The sequence below is a fragment of the Dermacentor albipictus genome, chromosome 1 (assembly GCF_038994185.2).
Source record: "Dermacentor albipictus isolate Rhodes 1998 colony chromosome 1, USDA_Dalb.pri_finalv2, whole genome shotgun sequence".
Lineage (NCBI taxonomy): Eukaryota > Metazoa > Arthropoda > Arachnida > Ixodida > Ixodidae > Dermacentor > Dermacentor albipictus.
The window spans coordinates 421,503,430-421,519,315 of NC_091821.1; the positions used below are offsets into that span (position 1 = coordinate 421,503,430).

The 15,886-nt window shown below is 45.7% G+C and overlaps 1 protein-coding gene across 6 annotated transcripts in view; it reads right to left on the bottom strand.

Moving 5' to 3' along the window:
- Window positions 1–15,177, bottom strand: part of LOC135897615 (photoreceptor-specific nuclear receptor-like) — a 52,654-nt gene extending 37,477 nt beyond the window's left edge. For 3 of the 6 annotated variants that reach the window (XM_065426298.2, XM_070536767.1, XM_070536766.1), the window contains exons 1-4: window positions 14,693–15,177; window positions 13,257–13,602; window positions 9,846–9,986; window positions 6,027–6,122 (exon numbers count right to left, since the gene is read on the bottom strand). In XM_065426298.2, the coding sequence (XP_065282370.2) occupies window positions 6,027–6,122; window positions 9,846–9,986; window positions 13,257–13,587 (568 nt within the window). In that variant the 5' untranslated portion in view covers window positions 13,588–13,602; window positions 14,693–15,177. Of the gene's footprint in view, window positions 1–6,026; window positions 6,123–9,845; window positions 9,987–12,902; window positions 12,929–13,256; window positions 13,603–14,692 lie in introns of those variants that run through there. The other 3 variants (XM_070536768.1, XM_070536769.1, XM_070536770.1) reach the window with 3 other exon arrangements.
- Window positions 15,178–15,886: the final 709 nt, after the last annotated feature.

Sequence of the window (15,886 nt, forward strand, 5' to 3'; positions counted from 1 at the left end):
ACGTGTTGGTTGCTCAGATTGCAGAGCGCGCATGTTTCGAGATCGAATTCGCGCACCTCTGTAACGCAGTGCGTCATACTTTTGTAACTCACATTTAATGTTTTCTATGTCAACAATGTAAGTGCCTGGCATTTCGCATTCAATCTCATAAAGGCTACATAGGCTCTTAAGAAGCGTTTTTTCTTCATACTTTCTATAGAATGATTTCACCGATCCAATTTCTATAGCCACTGTACGAACCTCTTGTTTAAAGAGTTCCCAAGCAGCAAATAATGGCAAGTCACTAGACAGAGAATTGGTTAGAGCCATGCGCACGCGATTAATAAATTCCTGATCATTTAGGAGCTCAGAGTTAAGCTTCCAGAGTGCCCACTGTGGTCGGAAATTAGTTACAAATTTTTCACCAATGTTTGCAATAACCATACAATGATCAGAGAATGAAACGGGGATAGTAATGCAGGATAGTCCTCGAGAGAGGAGTGATGAAGAAACATAAATCCGATCAAGGCGGGCGTAGGAATGACCTTGAATTCTTGTATAAGAGCGAGCTCCCTGTCCCGACACTCCTATATCAACGAGCCCTGCATTTTCTATTATGTTAGACAAAACTTCACCACTCCTGTCCCGCTGAGTGTTATGGCCGCTTCGATCGTTCGGATCGCATACACAATTGAAATCTCCCATTAAAACAATGCAGCGATCACAGTCCAATAGACTAGACACAGTATCAAATAAAAGAGCTCGTTTTGCAGCGTCATTAAATGCATAGACGTTGACTATGCGCCATGGCACACCCTGCAACACAAAATCACAACATATATATCGACCTTCAGTGTCGACATGATAACTAAAAGCTGAATAAAGTAGGCTCTTTTTCAGAAACAGGAAACAGCCCGCGGATAAACCAAGAGCGTGTGAAACGCAAACATTATACTCAGACAGAAAAGGTCGCAAAGCCCTTTCTGTCTCGTCGTCACTCTCAATCTTCGTCTCCTGCACGGCGACGAAGTCGAGGCGCTTCCTAGACAAAAGCCGGCGAAGCTGCGCCTGTTTCTGCAAAGACCTAAGGCCTCGTACGTTCAAGGTTGCGAATTGAAGTTGCTGGGACAGGGCCATGGTGACTACCAAGTATTTGGACCTAATGATCTATGTGATCGGTCCTAGAGGGCAACGGTGAGGCTCCCTCCGAAACCCCACCAGGCCTTCTGGACCGTGATCGTCGGCACTTTCCTGAGTGTTTCGATGTTTTGCGGCGACGTGCTTTTCTTGTGGTACTGGTCGTCTCGCTGTCTGTGCTTGATTCCGATCTGTTGGTCGCACGGCGCTTCGGAACTGAAGTATCCGCGTTACTTCGGCTGTCCTCTGCCGGCTCAGTGCACGTGTCGAGTTGCTTGGGTGCATCAGATGAGTCATTTCCGGCTCCCTCATTCGCTTGCTGGGCAGCAGCTGGCTCCGTGGTAGCGGGTGCTCCTTTGGGTTGGTATGGTATGGTAGTTGTTGCTTCGGTTGGTCATCTTTCTCTTCGCTACTTTCTTTATTCACGGGCAGTTGGCATTGTTGGCAGTTGGCAGTGGGCAGTTGGCATTCACGGGCGATGGCATTGTGACTGTCTTCAACAGGCAGAGGGGCCTTAGTGGCACAGCGGGTCTCCGCGGAAGAGGGAACGTCTCCCGTCGCGTCAAGAACCTCCGTAATGTCCATTATGTGTTCTTGCAAGCTTTCATCCGGAGGCTTTGTTCTGTGTCGTAACTTATCGGCGTATGTTACGACACACTCTTCAGCTGTGTGACCAAAGCGCCGGCAGGTTTCACAACGTGGGGTTCTGCAGTTTCGACGAATGTGCCCCACCTTGTTACAGCGCAGACAAAGTGGGGGCCGGCCTGGAATTAATACGAGACTCTGCACTCCACAAACAGGTAGTAGATGTGGAACGTCCCCCACGCTCACTCCATCGGCAAGAGTCAACACCACGTCCCGATTTAGCGTACGCATTTGTTCCATCTCCGATACTCTCCAGCTTTCTGCTGAAATAGACTTGACTTTCCCGTAAGCCTGGAGCGCATCTCGAATGTAGTCGTCTTCCAAACGCTCAGGAAGCCACAAAAGCTTCATTTTAACTTCCGTGGGCTCAGGATCAATGACGACACAGCGTCTACCTTTTACGGATAATTCCCCGCATGCGACTAGCTTTGATTTTGTCATCCCTGATTTGCACGTCACCATCCACACGTGCGACATCTGAAATTGTCCGATGGAACTTATTTCCTTCAGGTCAATAACGGTCCGAAGGGCGTCTCTGAAGTCTTGGGCTCGGTACGGTCGACCACTTAAGTCAGCATGCAGGAAAACGGAGTCCACAACCAGCTTACCGGTAGGAAGACGGGGTAACACAACACGGTAGTCATTGCTGCTGGCTGAAGCCTGAGTAGCACCTCGGCCAGGGGCCGATAAATCCTTTGAAGCGGAGAACATGAGAAAAGCGACCGTTCGGAACGCCGTCTTCTTCTTTCTGCGCCACCACTGACATGCTTTTCGAGTGTACGTTTTGGCCATGTGAACAGTACGACGTGCTGATGCGCTGCTGTTTACATTTGCATTTTGAGAGCCAAGATTTGCTATCACTCTACCGCGTCAAGTGCCGCATCTCTAGAAGAGCAAGAGTGTTCGTACCATCGACAGGTACATCGTGCAGTGCTAGAACATCGATTTCGATGTACGATATCCATATTAAATAAGAAATTCAGAAATAGACAACGCGTTGACTTTTAGGGTTATTACTGCTAGTTTCGACAGTCGTCTCTCATTCTTTACACTTTTGAGCGCGCATATAATTCGTGTGTTCAATGCAAAATAGCTACATAAACATTCGTGGATGAGAGTTCTTTCTGACAGCATACTGGCTTCTCACGGCAGCGCTGTACCAGATTAATGAGACCCGAGCGAGACAGCTTTTCACGCAACTTTGTGGAACAACCGAAATCTTCTTTACCGCTTCGCATAAGCTTGTGAAATATTCCTGGGAAATTAACTAATGTGTCAGTGTAACAGCACATGTAAGTCCACAGGCCTGTGTGCCACATCTTACCAAAAAAAAAAAAATGGATACGCGGCCATTCCCGCAGATGGTATGATTTTGATCAGCGGCCGATTTTGAGGAGGCCGGTAGGGCGTTGCTGGTGCCGCGTCGTCACGGCACAATTATAACTATTCGCTACGTCGACTTTATTACCGGTGTCGGTGCCATCAGCATTGCCGGCTTCAGAGAAGCGCGATTGAATACCGCGCAAGAGAAAAGTACAGTGTACACCACCGATGCGAAAACATACAATTTTAAAGGACCGCGACGGAAAGCGCTTCTGTTGCCACTTCGGAACTCTTGGCCGTCGCGACCGAATGTTTCTGCTGCGACGTCAGAATTGGTGTCGTAACGTCGGAGTCGCTGTCAGGATATAAAGCTGTTGTTCCGACTTCAGAACTCTTGTTGTCGCGACAGAATGCTTCTGTTGCGAAATCAGAATTTCTGTCGTAATGTCAGAAATGTCTCCCAATTAAGAAATGTCAACAACTTCTGTCGTACAACAGAATTTCTGTAGTTGCGACAGGAATTCCTTTTGTCTTTTTCAACCGGGCACTACAGAAGCTTGTCGCATCACACAATTTCAGTGCACTTCTGTTGTCATCATTGGGTACATGTTGCGGCGATAGGTTTCCGTTGTGGAACAGTTCTCTGTAGTACTACAGAAGTTTGTCCATTACTTCAGGAACACTTCTGTTATGACAACTGGGGGCCTGTTGCAATGATAGGCTTCTGTCGTACAACAACATTTTTCTGTAGTACAACAGAAGTTGGTCGCATTACTTCAGGAACAGTTCTGTTGTGACAATTGGGGGCCTGTTGCCACAATAGGTTTCTGTAGTATTTCAACAGCTCTCTGCAGCACTACAGAAGTTTTTCGGGTTACTTCAGGAACATTTCTGTTGGGACAACAGGGTGCCTGTAGTGATGACAATTTTTTCTGTAGTACTACAAAAATCTGTTGTAGAGCTTCAGCTTTCTGTTGTAACAACAGACATACGACAAACTGTACTTCTGTAGTAGCAACAACAAATGTCTGTTGTACATCAGAAAAGTCTGTCGCTCCATCAGGAATCTGTAGTTACTACAGAAAAATCCTGATGTACAACAGAAATTTCTGTAGTACTACAAAAATCTGTTGTAGAGCTTCAGCTTTCTGTTGTAACAACAGACATACGACAGACTGTACTTCTGTAGTAGCAACAACAAATGTCTGTTGTACATCAGAAAAGTCTGTCGCTCCATCAGGAATCTGTAGTTACTACAGAAAAATCCTGTTGTACAACAGAAATTTCTGTAGTACTGAACACAACCTCTGTTGTCATTTTCAACTGGGAATGCACCGACACACCGCATTTCTGCCACCGATACGCATTATCTGCGAGGCGTACACTGTAGCTGGGCTTCTCTTTCGCACTTCCCTATATGAACACTCCTCGCCATGTAGCTGGGGTGGCGCGAAGACCGCGGCCCAAATGTGTATTCAGACCAGCTTGTTTGAACATATCCATGACGGGGGTTAGATTCCACTCAGTGTCGGAGAAATTTATAAGGATTTCTTTCTTTCTTTTTTTTGTATTTGATGAGCGCTACATACCCCGTCGCACATACCCGATGACTCAAGTTGCCGTAACAGAGGTTCATTGAAGAGCGGCACATTATATTGAGTAGCATGTAGCCAGTGAGTCAAGTTGGCGTGAAAAGTGCTAATTGTGTGCTGCATACCACGTGCCCATGCAGTGGCACCTACCCAGCAGCCCAAGCTGGCTTCAAAGAGGTTCAGTGAAGAGCCAGCACAGCACATACCAAATGACCTTAATTGGCCCGACGATTGCTTTGAAACCCGGTCCCCTCAGCACAGCAGCGCGGTGCTCTGACCATTAGACCATGGACTATCCAGTGACCCTAGTTCTCGTGAAAGAGGTTAGATACAGACACAATACCGCAAACTGGGTGAAGTCCCCAAATAATGCTATTAGTTCGCAGTTCCGCCTACTTCCTCCGTCCTGTCCCTATATAGGTTCTTGAACGCTGGTTTGCCTGTCAGAACTTTTCTTTTTCTTTTTTTTTGTCTGCGCGCGTTTGAACACGAACAGTACTCTCGTACAACTCTTACAAATTGTGTTGCTTCTGTTAATAACCTAGCGCTCCAAATTCGAAGTTCTCGTGTGAGCTTCGTTGAAACACCGTGGATAACAACAGTGATATAACGCTACAAGATCAAAGGCCTAGAACGCATTTTCCGCCCTCTGCTGGGATTCTTTACATTGCAACCTTTCAATGCATTTCGCCCGCATCGGAATCTGATCGCCACGCGCGGGGAGCGAACCCACGACCTCGTGCTCAGCAGCAGAAGGCTATGGCCGCTGAGACATCATGGCAGGTACTGCCTTTGACTTGACGCATCTCGAATTTGTAGCGCGCCTCACACTGGGGCCAACGCTTTCCAACACAAATACCTTATAACAGCCAACACATTGTTCCGGACCAGTACATCATGTGGCGCGACGTAACCTAGGCTAAACCGATGCTACCGTATTAAAGGCATGAGTTGTCCCAGGCCGCCTAGTCACGTGACGCGCAGCTCAGGAAGCTGCCTGTACTGCCTCTGCAATACTGTAGCGCTGGGGCTAGAAGATATACTAGACGTGCTTTCGCACTCGAGATAGCGCTAGATTACGAGCTGCAGGCGATGCTCCGGTGTGGAGGGTTACGTGGTGAACTAGCACGATCACGCCTCTGATTGGCAGATGCCAGATTTAACTACTCTGCGATGCCACATTACGTGAAACTCAAGTCTAGAGGAAGGTGCTGACGCTACACGCTTACAATGAAGAGATGATGTAGGAGAACCTGAGGAACAGCTACGTCGCCGATACATATTACAGGGTCACTTCGTCCACGCGGAGTTCACAAGCATTCACTAAACGAGAAACTTGATATATCTTACCGTTCTTGTTCATGCTAACGGCGAAGCACTTCTGAAGCCTGCAGTAGGGACACCAGTTCCTTCGGGCCTTGTCGATAATGCAGCTACCGTTGCCGGCTGTAGAATGAAACAAAATTACTGTCAGGTTGAGTATAAGACGAATTACTTTATTTATATATAGATACATTTAATGCTCATTCGTTCGTTAAGTCTGGAGGGGATGTGTAAATGTCAGGACTAGGGGAATGAGGCGCAGAGAAAACTCAGAAAGTGCAGTTACTTTGTGGACTTGTTTTAACACTGTCTTCACACATGACTGCACTTTCCATACAGTCCGTGAGCCATCTTTCCCTGTTGAAGTGTGCCAGGGACTGTGCGTTATGGGAATATAGTTGAGGAACCACTGTTCGTTCTCATATGTTATTTGACAACAGACTGTATATTAACACATTATATCCAGCGTTGCCATGTGGCCGCCATTTCTGCACTATGCATTTCGATTTATTTCGATTCAAAACAAAATAAAGTGCGGCAGTTGCCCAATTGGTGGTGTTTAACGAATCGTGAGTTACCTTAAACAAACTCAGTTTAATTAAACCGAAATAATGTGGTGGAATAGTGGTAAAGCATCCGCCTTGTATGCGGAGGTACTGGGTTCGAATCCCAATGTCGCGTCAAACTCGTCGATTTTTCTAGCGGGTAGAGATGTTCACCGGCATGGTGCTCGGCTACTGGTGGGGATTCGCGTACCGAAAGGGGCTTCGAGACGTCTAGGCGTGTGGTCTCCAGGCGCTTCTTGTCCAACCACAGACCACCTTGATGCAAAGCATCCTTCGCGGCTGTGGAAAACATACCAGAGCTGCTACGGGGCACCTACCGTTTACACAGGCACAAGCGCGTTCGTTCCCGTTCGGCCTTTACAGGACCTCAGCGTTGAGAAAAGCTTGTTTCTCCCCAACGTGAGGGCGTTCGCACCCTATATAGGTGCGATGTGATTCCGCATGGAAATCTGCCTCCGCAAGCGACCCAGACTCCCCGCTTGTTGCCACAGGGTTCGGCGGAATTTGCAAGGCGCGGGCTCCTCCCGGAGGACAGTTCGCTAGCGGAGTGTTGGGCAAGGGCCCGAATGCGCACCTTTGGATAACCGTTGGATAACCGTTGGGCAACCGAACGCACGTTCGGTTATCCGCACGTTCTCCTGTACCAAGATGTCTGCCTCTGGGTGGCAGTCCTTTAGAAGCGCGGTGATAAATAAGTAAATAAATAAAAACTTGTAGTCAATGGTTTAATGAACAGTTGACATCTTGCGTTAAGTAACTGCAGGTATTGCGTTTGATTAGTTCGTGACAATTGTTTTCTGTCAACTCGAAGAAAGCTTCTTGTGCCTTTCTATGTTTTCTCACTATTATTAAATGCGTGTAAAAAAAATGTTGGCGCCTCATAGAGGCGCCGGCTGCTCCTCTATTTTGGCATTCCATACAAACATGAGCACTCAATATTAACTCAGACAGGAGTTCCCGCGTGTAGTTCACAACTCGTGACACAAAAACTACTAGTTCACAAGTTCACAAGCTAGCACACCAATTGAGTATAGTCCGCGTGAAGAAACTAAAAAAAGAAAGAAAAGAAACAGAACATAACGAAAATATGGCGTAAACCCTAATATAAGAACGGACAATGACCAATGAACATACAAGGCCACATCTCTGGGATCTCTGTTGTCCCAAGTATCGCAAACGTCAATGCACATGTCTGATTTAATGAATATTATACTCCTAAGAAGTCCTGCATCCTCCGAACTACTTTAAGTCTCTAATAATTTCTCGCAATTCTCGTTTCCTCAAGAAATTCTACAAATGCACGTTCTGCCTGAATTTAGGATCTTTCTGTTGGCAATGCACCCACGACTTTCTCCAGCGACAACGATCGTCTATAAAGAATATGCAATCTTCTTCACAACTTTTAACGACAGGCTGAGTATCTGTTACAGTGTAAGAGAAGGTTCTCTATATCTTTATCAGATTATTCATAGAAATAAATTGTGCTATTAGCTTTTCCGATCTTGCATAAGTAGTACTTCGTGTAGGCTGCGCTTTTGTTTATCATTACATTTTGTGGCGAACCTTGGCTTTCATCAAGTACTCATCGTGTTATGTGAAACTGCTACGAGGCTGTGAGGGACTCAATAGTAAGAAGAAAAGTTGCACAATTTTTTTACCACCTAACATGTTTAATTGGTCACCCTACACAGCCTCTCAGAAAAAAAAAAAAAAGGTTGTTGAGTGAACAGGCGGAAAAAGAAATTCGGCTGTGAGCGCGCGGCTAATAATGAACGGAGATGAATGGGGCAAGTTGGTGCGGCAGCATCTTACTTGTAGTCAATGGTTTAAAAACTTTAAAAACGTGTGCTGCGAATGACACAAAGACAAACGCGAACCAACACACAGGAATCTGTAATAAAGCCTTCTAAGTCCGAATGGGAACCATGATTCGATTTGCACAATCAGTTTCACCCTGATGTGGCAGTAATTTTTGGCGATATTATTTGTCCTTCAGAAGAAGCAGTACGCGTAACGACGTAGTTACTTTGTGAAACGTGAATGGAACATGTGGAATAATCATTGCTCCTTATTTTTAGCGTAGGCCTACTCCCTTTGAAGTCTCAACATGCCAGTGCTGTCAGTGTTTTCCAGTTTTGTTCTAATTGCGACGCTGCCCTCGCGAACAATTTGTGAAAACACAACAGTACATTTTTACACCGCTTTAGCTTCTGATGCTGTAATAGTTAAAATAGATAGATAGATAGATAGATAGATAGATAGATAGATAGATAGATAGATAGATAGATAGATAGATAGATAGATAGATAGATAGATAGATAGATAGATAGATAGATAGATAGATAGATAGATAGATAGATAGATAGATAGATAGATAGATAGAAAGAAAGAAAGAAAGAAAGAAAGAAAGAAAGAAAGAAAGAAAGAAAGAAAGAAAGAAAGAAAGAAAGAAAGAAAGAAAGAAAGAAAGAAAGAAAGAAAGAAAGAAAGAAAGAAAGAAAGAAAGAAAGAAATCTGTTGCACGAATGCAGAGAGCTTCCTTATATATATAAGCAATTAAGTGCTCTGCACGCGGGGAGGGGGGGGGGGGGGTTAAGCTTACAAAATGAGAAAGGAGAGAAAGAACTTTTTTTGCGCCTGCATGGTAGCAAGCATAACTTTCAAAGTACGTATATCATGTGGACCTGTATACTTCAGTGACAACTGAATCACTGCATTCGTAATGTCCTACACGCAGACGTTCTTTGCGAGTGCTGAGCCATACGCATCTGTTCTTATAGTGTACCGACATTCCAGTTGTTTTATTGAGCACGTTGAAGAGAACTTGCCTTTCTGCACTAAACCGGGGACAAACTCCCTTTACCTTTTCTTTTCCCCCTTCTCACCCGCTCTGGCCAGCAGGCAAGAGCCAAAGTTGCTTCGGCCGACCCCTCTGCATTTTTTCCCATTACAGTTTTCTGCCTTCTTTTAGTGAGCAGATACAAGTCACTTTAAGAAGACGTTCGATTACACTAGAGGGCACGAATGAAACGAGCGGCTACGCAGAATCGCTAACTTCGATGTTAACTCTCTGCAAAGCAAAACAACACTAACCAAAACAAACTATGAACATTCCGCAATAAGGTCATTTGTTGAAGTATGTGTGTGCGTGCGTTTTCATTTCGCTTTGTACTATAGGTGTTCTCTATTAGTCTTGAAAGCCTGTTAACTCCACCGTACCAACAAGCCCCAGCATCTACACTCGCGTCAAGCTCAGAGGAGCGCTGGCCGTTATGCCCACCTATGCAGGTGTAAACGATGCCGCGGCGTATGCTGCGCTTGAAGAAGCAGCTGCATCCATCGCAGCAGTAGACGCCGTAGTGCTTGCCGTACGAGCGGTCGCCGCACACTTTGCACGGCACGGGGACTGGAAGCGTGCGCCCTAAGGAGACGGAGAGAGATAAGGAGGAGGAGAGAAAATAAAACTATAAAGAGTCAGTCCTGTTTGATATCCAAGAATGCGTTTATCATGCAATTGGAGGTGGTTATTTGCGGCACTATTCTGCACTACGTGTTATGGGGTGGCGCTTCCCTTAGAGCCATGCATTACCCGTACGCGCGGAAGAAAACGGGTACTTCAAGCGCTACTTCCTCAAGGATCAGCTCGGAAACCCGCGCAGCGTCTGCGATTGTCTCTGTGACGCGGTGTCTCCAACGAAAGCGTCAGCGTCTTCGACCAGAGCCCCAGAGTCTCAACGACAGCGTCTCAAAACGGTAACTTTCACGAGGGAAGAATGTGAGAACGCTTTTCTTATAAACCGTACCACCGAGCTGTTCTTGCTGGTTTTAGACTGCATCACATGCGGGATCGACCCATGAAAACGGTTAGACAGTCACTAGAAAACGCGGTTAGTTCCCAGTAATGCTAAACGCAATAAAAGCAGAAGCATGCGCCTACGACTGTATGACCAGGGACCGCACTTCAAAAGTTAATTCTCACGAAAGCATAAACATCCAATTCACACTTAGCCGCATGTTAGCGTTTATAGTAGGCCTCGGATTAGGTGTACTTGCACTGTACTAGAGCAAATGTTTCCAAGTCAACGCCCTCGAGGGAGCACCAACTCCACGCGCAAGCGTTGTGTTCACTAGATATGGGCTGATGTAACAGTGTGGATTCGTATGTGCTTCTACACGGCTCTACGCTCAAAAGATAAAGCACCGTCAGTGAGCCTTGAGAGCTTTGGCTTGGAAACTGTTGCAACCGACAATACGTTCGTTTGGCTTCGCGAACGCGCCTGACATAGGAGCATAGTCGGAGAGCCCGAGATGCCAGATGCTTTCACAGGAGGAGGAGTGCACGCGCGCACGGTATTTATAATTAAAGCATGCGTATTATCTGGTGCTTTCACCACACAGAAAACTGCTCCGCCGGCGGGACCTAGATTGAGTCATTTTCTTTCTTTCCAAAGGCGTGGTCTGTAAGCCTCATTGAAAGAGAAACCAACTGACAAGCAGCTGTCGTTTCTCTCGCATTGACAAGAAAATAATAGAACGTTCGGTATTACAAGAGAACACGACCTATTCAGGTTTAGAAGGACGCGTTCGTCCGCTTTAGGGCCAATGGAGACGTAGCATATGCTTTTCTTTTTCTTTTTTTTAACGGTTGCCTCTCCATTGCATGTAACAAGCTATTGCACGAACCAAATGTGTCAGAGCACGGATGCTCGTGTATCACGTCAACTGTGGCTTCAGTATTGTTCTACCACAAAATTCCGGTTGATGAAACAACACTGACCCATCAGCCTCCCCTCCTGCCTTTCCCATTGTAGCAGTGAAGCAAACGCATTCGAATAAAAAATATACGATTAACTAATGACGTCAAAGTGTAAGGGCATAGTTCTAAGAATTCTTTTTCATCACTTTTTTTTCGTGTGCGCCGAAATTTAAATGCCGTACTGTCTCTTTGCGTATCTCTCGCCGTCAGAATATGGTCGTTGCGGCTAGGAATCCAACCCGCGACCTCCTGTCTAGCAGTGAAGTGTTGCAGCCTCCGAACTAGCCCAGCGGCTCTGCTGTGCAAACTAATCTATTTCTAGATGCAAGCGACATGAAACGTGTAAATAAAAAAAATTGTTCTGGAAAAACAACTAAACTGCCAAAATGTTAAAAGACGACCTCAGAACCTAAATGCGTAGAGCGTACAGGAGGGCGAACATCTTACTTCCTTTTCAATAATTTCGCGTACGAGGTTTAGCTTGTGCAGGAACGACAGATCACATCGAAATTGTACAAGATTAAATTAATCTTCTCGTTGTTGATGATGGAGTTGTTTTTTCAAAAGTACATCTTTAGCAGAGGATCGCTTACGCGTGTGGATCAGGACGATTGTGATGACTTGACAGTGTTTTGATGTCACCAAGTTGCGAGGATTGTCACTAAATTATGAGGATCGGCCTTTACTCGAGATGACTTAGGCTCGCCTAAATCGGGAACTGAAGATGAGGTCTTACATTGCCACATGCATTTAGGACTATAGCGTTGCTAATAACAGACGCCGTAAAGCAAGATAATGCCATTTTATTCTGGTTAACGCCAGGTACCGATAATTCTGTGGTTCAAGCCTCAACACTTGCCTTTCACATAAGCTGCGATCCGTGAATTCAGCAACTCTCTTTACAATAGCTAACGTTCTTGTTCATTTATGACAATGTGTTGAGCACGTCCCTGCTAAGCTACTTCACGATGTTTTTCCAGCTGAGAGGAGGAGGACAAAAAATGGTCATGGATCATGATTTGGGTTGGCGGTAGTATCATCACCCCTTTAGGCTGTAAATAACGAAAGAAAAAAACTAATTTCGTTATGTCCGTGAATGAGAAGAGTCGAAGTTTCTTTGTCATTCAAAAAATAACATGCACCAACTGGTCCCACAAATCGGGATGCAATGCTCTGTCAAAAATCTATATTTTTTTTCCTTTCTTTGAGTTTTAACTGTTTTGAATTACATAATTTGCAAGGAAAGGAAATAGCGACGTGACCCCAACGCGGAGGTTAGGTGTGTCAAAGCTTTCCCATTATTATTTTGTCGCGGGCAAAGTGCAAAAGGGCAGCTCGCAGTACAATTTTTTACCAGCACCCGGCCTAGAACACACCAGTACATTTAAGCCTAAAAGGGTCATATGTGATGACATGTGGCAATATGCAACCCGAGCACTAGCGTAAGCTTCGTGATCCTTATGGGGTTTAAGGACATCTAAATATTTAAAAATACTTGTGAATACCGTAAACTCTATGGTTATAAATTATTTCTAAACTTAGGTTTTAGCCTCTCGGCAGGCACTTTAATTATTCGCTTACATCTTCATACAGGGCTGCACGACATTCTGCAAAAAAAGAAAAAAAAGGAAAGTAGTTCTTTAGCATTGCAGCCGGTAAAAATAAAAGACGCACAAAGACTCCAAATAAAGCGTAACTGAGTCCACATTTGCGACACTTTCCTAACGAACCGTAGGCAAAATATGGAAGCAGTTGACAAACAAGAGTCACTTAGGTCACAGAGATGTCAAAGGCGGGAAGTCCCGTTATTTTAGCAGCTGTCGATTAAACTGGCGAGGGTGTCTGCTACATAGTTTCGAAGCTGAAAAATAACTAAGCGGGTAATGCCGGTGTCCACTGGGGCGAGCGCGGTCAAGTGATCGGCGTGGTACTCACCCATGGTCAGCGGGATGACGGGGTGAGGCCGACCGAGATGCAAGAAGCAGATATCAGGCGGCATCCCGCGACGGCGCCGTCCGGCCAACCGCGGCGAGGTTGCCATGGCGACTGCGTCGCCGGTCGCGGCTCTCCATTGGTCAGAAGTCAGGCTCACCTCTTCGCCGATAGGAGGAGCACTCGGGACTCTTCCCCCGTTCTCATTAATATTACGCGCTGCGCGCTCAGGCCGTGACGAGGATCGCGGAGGGGGTGGGTTTCGATTTGAAAGGCGAAAGGCGAGCGGTGATCGAGAGCAGGGATTGCGAACGTGGAGAACACGTGTCGTCATTTGCGTAGGGGAGGGCTAAAACGTGAGCAAGCGTTAAAATAAAAATAAGCGCGGGATGTTAAACAGTCTGCGCACAATAACTGAAAGCGCGACCTGCTCACGCGAGACCCTAGGCACAGAGATCTGAAGATCTAACGCCAAAAGAAGAATGTAATTCACTTCTAACAGGCACATGTTTAACTTAGAAAATGCTGTTTGCTCTCTTCGAAAGCAAAGTCAAGCATTCAGGCCAGTAACCGCTAAATTTGACGTTCATCCACTGATATATTTTCATTATCCATAATAAATTATCTTATCTCTCCATCTTAGAAGTGGTATTTCCAATTACGTAGCCCGTCCTATTCCTTCTCCAACAAATGTTTGCAAACACCCTCTTCGAGTCCGTGTTTACATCTCCGTGTAAACACCAATTCAAAGTGTGGTATATCACACTTTGAAAGCAAGAAAGAAAGAAAGAAAGAAAGAAAGAAAGAAAGAAAGAAAGAAAGAAAGAAAGAAAGAAAGAAAGAAAGAAAGAAAGAAAGAAAGAAAGAAAGAAAGAAAGAAAGAAAGAAAGAAAGAAAGGATTTATGCTTACGAAGTTGCTCTGGGCCGGTATTTTGTAGCGATGCCTTTTTCCGATTCTATGCTTTTTCACTCTTTTCGCGCTTGGCCAGTGGTCAGAGCGACGGTCTGCCCACATTATCAACGGGATCGGACGGCCGTGTGTGGTGGATGATAAGAATAGCATAGAATAAGGCATAAGGCATCGCTACAAAATAGCGGCCCTGGCCTTACTGACTCACTACGTCCAGCGTCCTTTATTTGTTATGCATCGTTATTCTTCAATCTCCGACATTTATTTATTTATTTATTTATTTATTTATTTATTTATTTATTTATTTATTTATTTATTTATTTATTTATTTATTTCAATCTTCCTACATTTTCTTGTCCTTCTTGGAACTATACGTTCATCTGTTTGCGTAATTTTCGGGCCCATCCTTCGGTACAAAAAACACTTCTCCGCACAATATTCATTGCTGTGGCGAAGCACGCTTTACAGGACAAAACCAGCCGTATGTCATGAATAAGTAAGCGTAATGCGCGTCGCAATTATACATACACTTCAGACGCATTCGTGCAGTCGGCGCCGCCACCGCCGTTGTGCTGTCTCGGTGGACAGCTCACGCTCAGCACGACAGTGGAGGGTCAGAAGGTCTTCACAGACGCGAAGTGCGCTTCGCTGTAAAAACGAGAGCAGCGTTTTGCATTCCGCTGCTGGCATGAGCGTTGAGCGCACAAAATCTGGCGTTCCTGTTTTGCGGCTACGTGCATGCCACACGATAACACATGCAGTGGTCTGAGCGTACAGTAGTTTCTCTCGTGCACCATCCATGCGTGTCGTCTACAACGCTGCTGGCGGCGCTGGTCACTCCGACATCGTTGCGAGACGCCTGGTAGCTGCTAGGGTGCTGTTCCTTCTGTGCAGCAACGGTTTCCTCGGTTCCAGCGTCGCGCCAACATGTCGCCCCCAGTATCGTTGCAACGCCGGCCACTTGAGCGCACCGCTAAACATTGCTATCGCACTCGATGACAGAGCTGTCTTCTTTTTTCTTGCTTTCTTTTTCTTACCTGTAACGTATTCGGTAATGTCAAGACAGCCGCTTCTTCAGAAACAATGGCTGCGGCTCCTGATTTTAAATGGTAAGTTAGACGCTGATATTGTTTTTGGCGTCGATGAAGTTAGTCTGAGGGTAAGGGAGTTTCTATGGGAGTATCAACCATTAACTAAAAGGCCGGGTGGGCACTGCAGGGTCCGGTATTTGCGTGTAGTCTTCGAAGTGACAGTCCCACGCTTTGTTAAACACTATTTCCGTGTGCGGTACGGCAAATGACGCGTACATATCAGGAAATTGTTTAATTCGAGAAGGATTTGAGCACAGGGCAAGGCAGATCAGTCGCATGCTGTCCCGATTTGTTGTCAAATAGGTGACTGTGATCATCATTGAATTAGTTTTAACAGAGCAGGACTGACTGGTTGAACTTATGTTGCTATGGAAATGTAAAGAAAAGAAAGAGAACGCTCTAACACGCGCTATAGTGCTCAAGATCACCAATTTAAATATTCTGAGCCACCTTCCACTGCCATCAAAGAGTCTTCTTTGTCTTCTTCTTCTTTGCAGTGTCTGTCATTGAATCCCCTGTGCTGATCGCCATGGAACATGTCCCCAGTGAAGAAATTGAGATAATAACAATGATGATGACAACGCCACCGACGGCGAAACTGGTCGTGGCGACGACGACGATGATGGGAGCC